Below are 14500 nucleotides of genomic sequence, written 5' to 3' on the forward strand. Positions count from 1 at the left end.
ATATTAGGAAGAGATTTTTCCAGGGAGAGTGCTTAGGCATTGGAATGTGCTGCCCAGGGAGGTGGTGGATTCACCATCCCTGGAGGTTTTCAAGCTGTGACTGGATGTGGCACTTAGTGCCATGCTCTGGTGACCACAGGAGGGTTGGACTGGATGATCTTGGAGGTCTTTTCCAACCTGATTGATTCTCTGATTCTCTGCTGAAAAGGATGAAGGAAATTGTCTTATCACAGGCCCTTGATCATGTTAATGAACCTTCTGGCTTAATTGTTACTTCCTGGGCTGGATGTTCTCCTCTGGGAGGTGAAGCCAAGCTCCTCTCTCCATCAAGGACAGTTTTAACCTGGTGCCTTGGGACGTGTCTGGGTGGGACAGAGACCTTTGTCCTGCAGCTCCAACTTGTCTCTCTGCTCACTGATGCTATGGAAATCAACATTCTCATTTCCTCCCTTGCACTGGAGACTTTTAGAGGTTGTTTTTTTTTAATCTATTTTTTTCTGGTAATCTGTCACTTTGTTTTCTCTAGCAAAGGTTAATTTTGCATTCTTCTCTCATTTTGCATCTCTTCCCTTTGTCAGCAAGTTCTTCGTTGTTGTTTTTTCCTGAGCTGAGCTGAGCTGGTGACTGCACCTCTCCCTTGCTGCCTGGGGGATACTCTAGGTCCTGTCTGAATGCTAATTTACAACTTTGGGTTTCAAACTTGCTAGGAGATCCCTAGTCCTGGGAGGAATTCCTGCCCCTGAGATCTTTGTGTGTGAATCCATTCCTTTGCCACGTTTCTTAGGCAGATTATCCTGTGCTTGTGCTGACAGAATTATTTGCCAGCATCCCTGGACATTTCAACATCTAGTCAAGAGCCCAAATCCTGGGGGTATTTTGCAGTTTGTTTTCCCTTTAATCTGCTCTCTTTGTGGCTGAGAGCAGGAAATAGATTGTGGAGCTTCTAGCCTTGATAAGGTCCTGGTAATGTCCATCTTGTTTGATCCAAAACCATTAAGTGCTGAAAGAAGACAGAGGGAAAATAACAGAGGGAGGCTGAGCAGTGATCCAGACAATTGTCTAAATGCCAAACTCGGAGCAGCCTCAGCCTCTGTGCCATGTCCCTGTGCCAGGAATGGGGGAGATGTATGTTGGAAGTGATGGGTTTTACCAAGGGTGATGGTGGGGAAAGAGATGAGCAAAGCATCCACCACCCAACCCTTGGGCAGGTTCCCTGGAACAGGGAGCCTTGGTTGGTAAAGGAATGAGCCTTGTCAGCTGCAATACAGTATATATTGAAACCCCTGGAGAGCCAAAGAGCTTTTCATGCATTTTCTTCCCCTCAGCTGCATGTTAAGCCTGGTTTTAATTCCCTTGATGGAATGGCAGCCTAGTTGGATGCCTCTCTTGGGAACATGTTAGCCCAGCAGAAGTCAGTGATTTATCTGTGATGGGAAGAGGAGTTTCCCCTACACTCACATTGCTCCAAGTTGTCCCAACTCCTTGGCATGTGGTGGGAGCTTGGGAAAAGTCCTTGGGCTGTTCCTCCAAAGCCAAAGAGCAACTTCACCTCTCAGTGCTCAGACAGGTGTCAAGAGCTGCCCAAGGAGCTAAACAAAGGCCAATTGACTCACAGCTCCTCAAAGGAGCCAACAATTTATTGCTGAATCCCACAAATACTTCCTGTGGGATGAGCACGGTGTAGATGGAGTGTGTGCAGATGTGGGGCACAGCTGGAGAGGAGCCTGGGTGAAAACTGCATTTAGCAGGTAGAAAAGAGAAGCTGGAAGTGCAGACTTCATTTTAAGCAAGGCCTGAAGTCTGCACTGGATTATCTGCAGTTTGTCAGCAGCTTGGATGAAAACGTTGGGAATGTCTGGCAGCAGAGGAGCTCAGAGCTGGCTGAGTTGGTCCCTCACTCCTGGTGCTGTAGGCTGTGCTGAGTTCTGGCCACAGCAGATGTTGCTGCAAACTCAACCTCATTTAGTGCTAACTTTATTTTGTCCTAGCTCTAGTGACCCATTGGGTTCTTGGGGAGACTTCCCCTCAAGGATATACAGGAGAATTCACCTGTAAAGTACCAAATCCTCACCTGAGGGATTTCTTCCTGCAAAAACCAAACCCAAGCTCTGCTGGGCACAGCCTGGAGCCTGTGGAAGGACTGTGGGAACACACAGTGCTGGGCTGGAAAATGGCAAATCAAGCCAAAGCAGCTTGGAGTCTCCTTGGAATTCACTTCTTCCCCATGCAGATAAATCACTGACATACAGTGAATGGAGCACTGAGCCCTCCCTGTCTGTACTGGTCTCAGAGAAGCAAAGCAACTGGGATTTGGTGGGAATCTCCCAGCCAGAGGGAGCAGGGGAGGGAGGTGTAGGAGCACAGTGCTGAGTGATTGATGGTGATTTCTTCTTGCAGTTTCCTGCTTTTTCAACTTCACCACCCCCTCTGGGATTGTGCTGTCACCAAACTACCCCGAGGAGTATGGGAGCAGTTTGCACTGTGTGTGGCTGATCATAGCCAAACCTGAGAGCAGAATCCACTTGGCTTTCAATGACTTTGATGTGGAGCCCCAGTTTGACTTCTTGGCTGTGAAGGATGGTGGCACTGCAGAGTCTCCAGTGCTGGGGACCTTCTCAGGAAGCCAAATCCCCTCCTCTCTGACCAGCAGTGGTCATGTAGCCAGGCTGGAGTTCCAGACTGACCACTCCATGGAGAAGAGAGGCTTCAACATCACCTTCACCAGTAAGTGCCTGATCTATCCTTCTGCTTTGCATTTCAGGCTCTAAACTCTTGCTGGGAACTGATGGGCAAGAGATTGATCCTTCTAAAGCTGTTGAAATTCCAGAGTAAATCTGAAAATTGGGGATTACTTCAGCTTTGCAGTTGGGTCGTTGAGGATTGGTGGCAAGATTAGAGCTGGTGGCACAAGTTCTTTCTGGCTGTGAAGTTTAAGTGTTGTGCAGAATGAAACAGTTTGGGATTGGATTATCTGTCCATGGAGCACTGAGGATTTGTGTGGCCCCAGCAGGGCTTGCTGTGTCCAGGGGCTTACAGCAAGGCTGGAGAGGGAATTTTGACAAGGGAACATAGTGATAGGACAAGGGGAATGGCCTTAAGTGAAGGAGGGTAGGGTTAGATTGGATATTAGGGAGAAATCCTTCCCTGGGAGGTACTGAGACACTGGCCCAGGTTGCCCAGAGAAGCTGTGGCTGCTCCATCCCTGGGAGTGTTTCAGGTCAGGTTAGATGGTGCTTGGAGCACCCTGGACTGGTGGGAAGTGTCCCTGCCCATGGCAGGGGGTTGGAAATATCTAATCTTTAATGTCCCTTCCAACCCAAAGCCTTCAGTGGTTCTCTGGGCTCTCTACTCTCCCCCTGGGAGTTCCATTCTGCTCACAGAGTTGAGGTGAAGCTCAAAGAACTATTAGACCTGGGGTGGTTGTGCTTGTCAAACCCATCCCCAGTGCTGACAGCTGAGACCCTGCAAGGCTTCGAAGACAGAGACAAAGATGGAACAATACCTTACATTCCAAAGCCCTGAGATTTCCACAGATCTGTTTGGCTTCACGTTGGTCCAGTCCTCAAATCTCCAGTGAATGCCACAGTAATTTTATCCTCATATTGTGCTGTAATTTCCTTAAAGAGTGTTATTAAACCCCTTCAGCAGAACTGATAAATGGCTTTGTTCTAATGGCCTTGTGTGGCACAGCTGAATTAATAGCCAAGGATTGAAAAGCCTTTATTTAAAGAAAAATAAGAATCAGAGGTCTCAAGGAACCATTTGCCACAGCAGAGTGGGCTGAGGGCTCATCAGATGAAGGAGGTTTTCTGTGGTTATCACAGACCCAGGATGGAGTCCTAGGTGGAGTGAGGAAAGGTGATACCTCCCCCAGGAATCTTGGGGGTGCCTCTCACTCCTCCCAGCCCTGGTGGGAGTTGGGGCTGTGTCCTGTGGGAAGGCATTCCTAAAGCAAATCTCTTAGTGTTAAAAATGACTTCATGGATGAGTTAATGTGTTCTGACTGCTTGAAGTACTGAACTGAGCTCCTGCTCAGGCACCTTGAGGTCCTTGTCTTAAGTTCAGGGGTGAAGAGGTGACAGCACATGGAGGGACATGGAGCTGTGTCAGGGGAGGGTTAGGTTGGATATTAGGCAAAGGTTCTTCCCCCAGAGGTGTTTGGGCACTGGAACAGGGCTAGGTTGGAGATCAGGACAAGGTTCTTCCCCCAGAGGTGTTTGGGCACTGAACAGGGTCAGGTTGGATATCAGGACAAGGTTCTTCCCCCCGAGAGGATGTTTGGGCACTGAACAGGGTCAGGTTGGATATCAGGACAAGGTTCTTCCCCCCGAGAGGATGTTTGGGCACTGAACAGGGTCAGGTTGGATATCAGGACAAGGTTCTTCCCCCCGAGAGGATGTTTGGGCACTGAACAGGGTCAGGTTGGATATCAGGACAAGGTTCTGCCCCCAGAGGTGTTTGGGCACTGAACAGCTCCCAGGGCAGTGGGCACAGCCCCAAACTGACAGAACTCCAGGAGTGTTTGCCCAATGCTCTCAGGCTCAGGGTGTGATTTCAGGGATATCCTGTGCAGGGCCAGGAGTTGGACTAGATGATCCTCGTGGGTCCTTGCAATTCTGATCATGCTGTGATCCTGTGAAACAAGCCCCTGACTGTCCTGCCCTGCCCTGTCCTGCAGCGTTCCGGCACAACGAGTGTCCCGACCCAGGGGTACCAGTCAATGGGAAACGCTTTGGGGACAGTCTCCAGCTCGGCAGCTCCGTGTCCTTCCTGTGTGACGAGGGTTTCATCAGGACCCATGGCTCAGAGACCATCACCTGCATCCTCAAGGAAGGCAACGTGGTGTGGAACAACGCAGTGCTCAGATGTGAAGGTAAACACGTTCGGCTTTGCTGCTGCGTGTGGAGTCACTGATGGGTTGGGTGGGAAGGACTTGAAAGGTCATTTAGTTCATCCTCCTGAGGTCAGCACAGTCTGCATGACTTGGTGTCCTGCTATGTGCACCAGGAGACCTGATCTCATCTGGTGTCATAGCAGGTCAGTTAGAGCCAGACCAGCTAGAGAAAATTCCTGTTTCCAGCTCCCCAGTGATGCCAGTGGGACATGGAGACCTGGCCCAGGATACACCAGGTGTATGGCAAATCATACAATGGTTTGGGTTGGAAGGATCTTAGAGCTCATCCAGTCCCATGGACACTTTCCACCAGCCCAGGATGCTCCAAGCCCCATCCAATCTGGCCTGGAACATTCTCAGGGATGGAGCTTCTCTGGACAACCTGTGCCAGTGCCTCAGCACCTCACAGGGAGGAATTCCTTCCCAATATTCCATCTAAACCTTCCCTCCTTCAGCTTAATCCATTCCCCCTTTTCCTGGCCCTTCATCCCTTGGCCCAAGTCCCTCTCCATCTCTCCTGGAGCCCCTTTAGGCACCAGAAGGAGCTCTAAGGTCTCTCTGGAGCTTCTCTTCTCGAGGCTGGACACCCCCAGCTCTCCCAACCTGTACTTACAACCTGGAGGGAGAAAGAGATCCCCTGGGATTTGCAGCCTGTTGGGATAAAGGATGATGTGTGTCAGAGTCTCAGTCACACACCCCACAGTGAGAGTACACAGCACTTACCTTGTGTGCCAGGATTTTCCATGGCTTTGGAAGGTGTTGTGTGCACAGAACAGTTTTCTCAGGAGGAAGTGTCAGCCCAATAATCACCAAGCTCTGTTGGTTTCGCAGTTCTTTTGTGAGCTGAGCACTGGGGATTATTTTTTACCAGCTCATTTCTCGTTCCAACAGGTGTTTTTCTAATAACAATAATCAAAGGTTCTGGTTCAGCGATGACTAAAAGCTTCCCTGCTGCTCTTGGCACGGAGGGAACGAAACCCCAGGGGCTGGAAGAGCCATGGGGTTGGTTTTTTTTCTGGCCTGATTTTTGATACATGTGAAATGTACAGTATTTATGTAACCAAAGATCTCCTGTCAGTGCACTCTGAGCCTGAAGTTTTGCATTTACATCTCCTTGCCACAACAGCCAACCCAGACGTGGGGGAGATGTGCTCAATTCAAGGCTTTAATACAGATTTCAAAGCTGCTTTAGGCCTTTAAAGCTTCTCCTCTGCCAAAGAGGAGTGAAGAAGGAGCTCATTAGGAGCGAAACGTCTCCCTGTGCCCTCTGTTCTCAGGGAAGCAATGCCCTGCACTGGTATCTTCAGCAATTTGAATAACAAGTGAGAAATAGTCCTGGAATATTGAGGGATCATTTGAGTAATTGCTCATGCACAGCTTGAGTGGAAGAGCAGCAGGAACTGCTCATTCCTGTCCATTGTCTTTGAGGCTGAAGGAAGAAGGTGGAAGTTGCCTCCAATAACTTTCATGCTGTAAAAGAAACTGGACTTTTTAACATTCCGGTTTAATTTTTCCTTCTGCAAACAGCTGACAAAAATGTAGGTTTAATTCAGCCTTCCCATTACTTCCGAATCATCAGCCTTTCAGCTTATGTATTTTTTAAGTGCAGAAGGGAAACATAACTTTCAATAATCCACTTCTCATCAGCTTTTCTTGCTGGAAGCTTTGATAACCTTCTGCCATTAACTTGTGCCTTTGCCTCTTGATCACAGTGGTGATTTCTTTGACTCCCCCTTCAGCCTGCACTGCCTAACTGGACATTCTAATTATCCTTTTGGAACAAGGAGGAAGTCCAGACATCTAAAGTACTGCTTAGCACTTGAGAAAATTAATGGGCAAGAAAGAGGCCTAAAAAAAAAAAAAAAAAAAGACCAAACCCAAGAGTTGAAAGCTGAGTAGAAGTCCTGACAGGAGATGATGTAGCTTTGGGGCAGAAAGGAGCCTCTTGTTCAAAAATAATTGCTTTGGGTCCAGTGGAGATCAAATGACTTTGATCTGCCTCCTGCAGAGCAGCAGGGAAGGGTTTAGGCCCAGCCTGCCATGGTTTAGGTGACACCCAAGGTGACATTGGGTGGCCCTTGAGCACAGCTCATCCCTGGGTTGGTGCTCCTGCAGCTGCTCCTCGGAGCAGGTTCCCTTGGTCCCCTCAGACCAAAGCTGGCAGTTACTGAGGGCTGTGGGACTTTGTACCTCTGAGCCATCAGATCCTGTGTCCTTTCTTCACAAGAGATGATAATATTCCTTCAGCTTCTGCTGATGGCACGAGGGAGCACGCTGTGGAATAACTGCCGTGGTCTGGTGATGTCCCTGGTGGTAGCAAAGCCATGACTCAATTACCACAGATAGGAAGGATTTTTCTGGCACCTGCAGCTGCTGGAATGCTAACTGACCTTGCAGTTTCCCCTGCTTTTATAGCTAATGATTATTATTCCACCCTGTCCCCTCGGAGCTGCTGCACAAGGTCAGGCTGTGGCTCATATCTTCATTTCTAAGCTGAAAAGGCAATTTCATATTAGTTAGCGTTGGTGTTTCATCTGGATGGGATTGGGTTTCGTGTGTGAGGAGCAGTGAGGTAGGAAAGCTGTGCCTGGCAGGGAGGGCATGGCCAAGTGGGACACTCTTCACCCAGATTAAGGCATGGACCTGTTGCACTTGTGGACATGTTGACCTGGCAGTGTTAGATTTATGGTTAAACCTGATGATCTTAGAGGTGTTTTCCAATGTCAGTAGTTCTCTGCTGGATGATTGAATGAACTGTGTCCTTTCCCTTCTCCTCAGCACCCTGTGGTGGCCACCTGACGTCTCCCAGTGGCACCATCCTGTCCCCTGGCTGGCCTGGCTTCTACAAGGACTCGCTCAGCTGTGCCTGGGTCATAGAGGCCCAGCCAGGATACCCCATCAAGATCACCTTTGACAGGTGCTCACCTCAGCCTTCTCCAAATTTCCTCTTTCTGGTTGGTTTTGGTGGTTCCTGCAGTGTTGGAGGTGTAGCCAAGCCAAGGGGATGAGGAGCTGCTGTGCAATGAGTTTATCTCCTCCTTCTTTATTAACTCCTAACAAGATGTCAAAATTCACCCAACATTCAAGAAGAAAAGGTGGGAAATGAGGATTTTTTCCCCCCCTCTTGTTTTGACTCACTCCTGCCAATCTCCAGTGCTGTTCCAGACACAGGTAGGACATGTTTGGAGGTTGAGCTGCCACATGTTCCTGAGGGAACAGCAGTAAGGAGGATCTGTCCTGGGCTCAGGAATGCTGAGCTTGGCTTCCCCTGGAATTCAGGCTCTGGGGAGGGCTGTGCTCTCCTGCCCCTGAGCTGTGTGTCTGCCAGGTGGCTGTTCATGCAGCACAAGGTGCTTATTGCTGCAGAGGCTTTGCAGTGTCAGCAGATGGAGCAGGTGAAGGAGCAGAAGGAAAGCAAAGCTCATGGGAAGGGCCTGAGGTGCTCCCAGGGAGATGCTCAGGCAGTGGAAACAGCCCCATGTACCACCCTGTGGTCTGTGCTGCCTCCTGGTCCTTCCAGCTCGGGCAGGACTGAGAGGAGGAGCAATGAGCAATGCAGGTTTGTCACAGTTTCCTTGTGTCCCTGCCAGGTTCAAGACAGAGGTGAATTACGACACCCTGGAAGTGCGAGATGGCAGGTCCTACTCCTCCCCCCTGATCGGTGTCTACGATGGGACACAGGTGCCCCAGTTCCTCATCAGCACCAGCAACTACCTCTACCTCCTCTTCACCACTGACAAAAGCCACTCTGACATTGGCTTTCAGATCCGATACGAAAGTAAGTGCCAGTTGTTCCTGGAATTCCTTGGAATTCTGGGCTCTCCAGAGGCTCAGTGGCCTCAGGCAGGGACCCCTTGGAACCCTTGGGTCCTGTGCCAGAGTTCACACTGCTCAGGGACTGGAGGGTGGGAAGGTGATGCCAGGGAAGAAGGAGCAGCTTCTGCTTTCTCTAGAATCCCAGACTGGTTTGGGTTGGGAGGACCTTCAGTCCTGGGCAGGGACACCTTCCACCAGCTCAGGTTGCTCCAAGCCCCATCCAACCCGGCCTGGAACACTCCCAGGGATGGAGCAGCCACAGCTGCTCTGGGCAACCTGTGTCAGTGCCTCAACACCCTCACAGGGAAGGATTTCTCCCTAATATCTCATTATTTTAGCATCTACAGAATATTATTGATTTGAGGCAAAGTTGAGATCATAAAATCATTGACTATCCTTAGTTGGATCCCACAGGGATCATCAAGTCCAACTCCTGGCCCTGCACAGGACAGCCCCAAGAATCCCATCAATTTCTCTCTTTCATACTTTGGGGATGACCAGTAGGATCTGGAATGAGCTCATAGGAAGGGGTTGATGCTGAGTTGGATCCCACAAGCACCACTGAGTCCAACTCCTGGCTGTGCGCATGACAACCCTGAGAATCCCACCCGTTCCTCTCTCCATGTCATCCTCTTACTTTGGGGGTGACCAGTAGGATCTGGAGTGAGCTCAGTATGTCATCCTCTTACTTTGGGGATGACCAGTAGGATCTGGAGTGAGCTCAGAGCAGGGGTTGAGCTTTCCCCATGCCCTGAGGGCTCTGACCCCAGTGGGTTTGTTGCCACAGCTGTGAAGCTCCAGTCTGACCACTGCCTGGACCCAGGGATCCCAGTGAACGGCCAACGCCACGGCAACGACTTCTACGTGGGAGCACTGGTGACCTTCAGCTGTGACTCAGGATACACCCTGAGTGACTCCGAGGCCCTGGAGTGTGAGCCCAACTTCCAGTGGAGCCGTCCACTGCCCAGCTGTGAGGGTAAGGTCACATCTGCAGGGGGTGGTGGAGCCTTCACTTCAAGCAGCACTCATAGAGCTCAGTGTCATCTGAGTGTGGGTTGGCTTTGATTCCATGGCTTGGGCTGAGCTGTGCCGTGCAGAAGAGCTGACACCCTTCCAGACTGACTTCTTTCTCTCCTTTTTTGTGCTTGCAGCTCTCTGTGGAGGTTACATCCGTGGCTCCAGTGGTACCATCTTATCCCCAGGCTTCCCTGATTTTTATCCAAATAACTTGAACTGCACATGGACGATAGAAACATCCCATGGAAAAGGTGAGAATCCTTTAGCTCAGAGTGCTTTGGGAGCAGTGAAGGACACACTCCCTGTGTAAACCAAGAGTTTTTCTCAGTAGAGATGGGTGTCCATGTGCTTGGCCAGTTGCCCTCTGTGCCACCACCCAAACAGTGGCTGGGAACAAGATGAAGAGGTTTTTGGTGTCCTAACTCTTAAGCCTTTTGAGGGAGAGAGGATGAAGAGGGAAAGATTGTCCCATATCAAGCAGAACCTGTGGCAGGTGTTACCTTTGGTGTCAGACCTTTGTGGCAGGAACCTGAAAGTCAGGAGAAAGAGAGAGAGAGATCTGTTCAAATGTTCTGGAAGCCATTTGGAATTTGGATACCTGGAATTCCCACAGTGCCCCAGAGAAGGAGACAGGAGCTGCCACTGCCACCACTGCTGTAACATTTGGTGCTTGATGGTTCTTCCAGCCTTATTTTCCATGCTGGATCTGTGTACCATTTTACAGCTGGAGAGGTTGGAGCATCGAGTAAATCTGGTCCAGACCTAGGACACAACTTGGGCTCTCTGTTCTCAGCTCTGTCCTAGCTCTGCAGCTCTTCTTTCCTCACATTGCCAGCACAAAGTGCAGGTCTCTTCAGTCCAATCTCAGTGCAGCACAGGCCAAGCTCTTGTCTTGGAGAAAAAACCTCCAGAAAACATCTCAATGCTGATGGGAGAGTAAGTTTCCTGTGCAGGGGCTGGGGGTAATTCCTCCTGATCTGCCAGCATCTCCTGGGCTGAGCACAAAGGCTATAAACCCTTTATATAACTCGATGCACTCTTATATAACTGCCTTGTCAGCCCAGATATCAGCACCACGGGAGGGATCATGAGCCAATTTGCCAAATACCATTTGTATTACAGCAAAGAAACTTGTCAATGAGCAGCACAGTGCATTAAGGGAAGCATCACATGCTGTGCAAAGTATTCTGGGGAGCAGCAGCAATCCACTCTGCAATTAATCCACTCTGCCTTGGCTGCAAGTCTGCAAGGAGATGCTGCATTCTCCTGGAGCTAAGCTCAGCATAGCAAACTTGACTCTCTTTGCTATGAGAAAGTGCAGCTCTGCTGGCCTAGCTGCTTTGATGCCAACATCAGAGGAGAATCTTCTGACCCAAGCTGAGCAAGGCTTAGAGAAACAGAGAGTTTTTCAGAGAGCAGAGAGACATCTGTGTAATTCCAGGGGCTTTTTGTCTCCTGTGCTGTGAAAGGTCCTGCTGTGGCCAGTTAAGGAGTGGAGGAAACAGCACATCCCTTGCAGCAGCTCAGTGTGGATGATCCAAGGAATTCAGCCCTGGGTCTGAGCATTTCGAGCCAGACCATGTTTGTCACACTAGAGGCAGTTGGATGTTGAGCTCAGGAGAGTTGGTCCCAGCTCTAGGAGCACCTTCAGATCAACCATGTTGATCTTAGCTGCAAGGGATGAATAGTAGAGAACCAAACCATGGGCTACTTCCCAAATCTGGTGCCTCCCAGTCCTCCAGACTATTCCCTGCCAAGCCAGTGACCAAGCAAGGATGATCATGGAATCTCCTGAGCTGGAAGGACCCACGAGGATCATTGAGCCAACTCCTGCCCAGGACACTCCAACAATCCACCCTGGGCCTGAGAGCATTGGCCAAATAGTCCCTGAGCTCTGTCAGCCTTGGGGCTGTGCCCACTGCCCTGGGAGCTGTTCAGTGTCCAAACATCTCTGGGGAAAGAACCTTCTCCTGATCTCCAACCTAACCCTGATCCAGTGCCCAAACACCTCTGGGGGAAGAACCTTGTCCTGATATCCAACCTGCCCCTCCCCTGACCCGTCTCCAGCTGTTCCCTAGGTCCTGTCCCTGTTCCCAGAGAGCAGAAGTTGATTCTGTGCCCTCATTGTAGACTTCAGGACCTTCACTCCAGGTGTTTGGGACCCTCTCACACATGAGTTCCCTCATTGCCACCCCTTGGCTGTTAGAAGGGTCATTTTATGTGGCTGCAGACACTGATTTACTTTATGGACTCCCAAGCTGCACAATTGGAGTTTAAAAGCAGCTTAATTTTCAAGGTATTTAAATGCTTAAGGAGAGACTATTCATTTTAAGCTGAGGCTTTCAAAGTGATTTCTTTTCCCCTATAATTTGTTTTGCTGTTTCTTCTACACAGAATGGGAAAGGACAAAAAAAAAAAAAACCAAACCAAAAAACCCAACCCTGTATTTGCAGAGGCATTTTGTGCCACAGTAAATTTCAGAGCAGAGCAAAGGTTTAATCGGTCACAAATACTTTAAAATGAGGATATAATTAGCCCTTATGGCTATAATTCCACAGCCTTTAACTGGAGAAGCTTAGTGCCCTCTGCTTGAGGTTCTGCCCTTAAAAACACAGAATCAGGGGCTGTTCTCCAGGTCTGGGGGCTGAATTGTCCTTGTGTTTCTCCTGGGATTTCAGTGAGGGGATCATCTTTCTGCTCCTGATTGGGTTTGGTTAAACTAGGGGAGAAATTTCCTGTCTGTTGATAACCAGGGAGAGCTGAAGACACTTTGCATTCACCACATCTCGTTCAGTTTTCAGGCCACAACAGGTCATATCTATTTCCAGCTGACTGTGCTGCTGGTAGGAATAATAAACACTTGGAAACTGGTGGAAGTTTCCTTTGTGGGATTTTTTTTTTTTTTTTTTGCCACAGGGACCAGTGGCACTAAAAATGTTCTGCCACTCTCCATAGGGTATTTTACCTGGATAGAAAGAAGGAATTGTCAAAGTCAAGAGGCCTTTGGGCATCCCTAAGCTTTGGGTCAGGCAAATCCTTCTGCCTGGGGCTCTGCAGGTTGGCAAGGTGCACTGAGCTGCTGCTTGGGGATGGAGATGGACAGAGAACAGGGCAATGAGCTCTGCTCCTTCCCAGTTCCATGAGAAAGGCTTTGGACTGGTCACCAAACCCCTCTGACCTTCATTTCTTGGAAGGAAACTACACATGTGATGGGTAAACCTTCAAACAGCACTTGGATAAATATGAATATTCAGTTCTAAGCTGATGCTGTGGGAAACCTCTTGGGTTGGGTATGAAATCTCATGCCCCAGAGCTTTTACTGAGCTCAGGGTTGGTGTCCTCCTGATCTCCAGAAATGAGTGGGGAGCAAGGAGGAGACTCTGATCCTTATTTACAGGCGTCCTGTGGCTGCTTTGGAAGCAGCTGATGCTGTGTGTTGGGAAGGATGGGATGCAGCCTCTGAGGTGGGGTTAGACCTCCCTGGGGTAGGGTTAAACCCTCTGGAGTAGAGTTAAACACCTTTGGGGTGGAATTAGACCCCTCTGGAGTAAGGTTAGACCTCTCTGGGGTGGGATTGAACCCCTCTGGAGTAGGGTTAAACCCCTCTAGAGTAGGGTTAAACCCCTCTGGGATGAGGTTAAACCTCTCTGGGGTATGGTTAAACCTCTCTGGGGTGGGATAAACCTCTCTGGGGTGGGATTGAACCCCTCTGGAGTAGGGTTAAACCCCTCTGGGATGGGGTTAAACCCCTCTGGGATGGGGTTAAACCTCTCTGGGGTATGGTTAAACCTTTCTGGGGTGGGATAAAATCCCTCTGGGGTGGGATTGAACTCCTCTAGGGTAGGATTAGACCTCTCTGGGGTTAATTGGTGGCTTAAATGAACTAACATGGTCATGCCAAGTGAAGATCTGAGTGACCCAACAAAGAGCAGATTGCATCACTTGGAGGAACAGAGGAGTCTGTGTCTCTCCAGAAGGGTGAGGAGGAGGGTAAAGCTCAGATCCACACATGAGCAAGGCCTCAGGAGCCTTCCCTGGGTGCTCAGAGAGTGAGCTGAGACGTTGGGATGAGAAAATCCATATAAATGCAAAGAGGCTTTTTATTGCTCAGCATCTCTTGGGCTTGTTAACGTGGTGTGACAATGATGTGCTCCCAGATCCTGCCTTGCTCTGCTCCCTCAGAGCTGCCACTGCCATTTCTGGGTGGGTTTTTTCTTTTTTTCTTTCAAAGCTGGAATTATTTCCCAGAGAATAAGTGTTTCTAATGGCATTTGAATTCCAGCATGAAAAATCACCTCGCTGGAGGCTTTCGCAGGAGCCTCGAGTGCTTCCCTTTCTGTGGCTGTGGCTGTGAAGGATATTCTAAGTAATCCATTACTCCTTTCTAGCTCATTTACAAAAGCAGCAAGGTCACAGCCTTCTCCCAAAATGTTTCAAATGCTTGAAATTGAATTTGGGAGAAGAGGCAAAATAGTTGGGTTGTGTTTGTCAGTTCTTTCTGCTGCTAAATCTGTTCTGGGGGTTATTTTGGGCATTCTTAACGTGGATAAAAGTGGAGGATTTTCTTGGAGCAACCTGGGCTGGTGGAAGGTGTCCCTGCCCATGGCAGGGGTGGGACTGGGTGAGCTTTAAGGTCCTTCCAACCCAAGTCATCCCATATTCTATGAAGGGAAGGCAGAGCAGGTCCCTTCGGTCGCACCACTGCCACGTTTTGTCTGGTGGCAAAGCGTCTCTGACCTTGCTGCTTGGCTGAAGTCCTAATTTTCTAGGTAT

General features: G+C 49.5%; 1 protein-coding gene across 1 annotated transcript in view; it reads left to right on the forward strand.

The window, feature by feature from the left end:
* The window catches only part of LOC103811740 (CUB and sushi domain-containing protein 2-like), a gene marked incomplete at both ends in the record, with an annotated part of 122466 nt that overhangs the window by 91205 nt on the left and 16761 nt on the right, over positions 1-14500 (forward strand). Inside the window, 6 exons of the mRNA XM_009084730.1 lie at positions 2398-2724; positions 4679-4873; positions 7673-7811; positions 8485-8672; positions 9498-9686; positions 9862-9978. Coding sequence (XP_009082978.1) covers positions 2398-2724; positions 4679-4873; positions 7673-7811; positions 8485-8672; positions 9498-9686; positions 9862-9978 — 1155 coding nt within the window. The remainder of the gene's footprint in view (positions 1-2397; positions 2725-4678; positions 4874-7672; positions 7812-8484; positions 8673-9497; positions 9687-9861; positions 9979-14500) is intronic.

The sequence above is a fragment of the Acanthisitta chloris genome, unplaced genomic scaffold, assembly GCF_000695815.1.
Source record: "Acanthisitta chloris isolate BGI_N310 unplaced genomic scaffold, ASM69581v1 scaffold2111, whole genome shotgun sequence".
In the NCBI taxonomy this organism is placed as follows: domain Eukaryota; kingdom Metazoa; phylum Chordata; class Aves; order Passeriformes; family Acanthisittidae; genus Acanthisitta; species Acanthisitta chloris.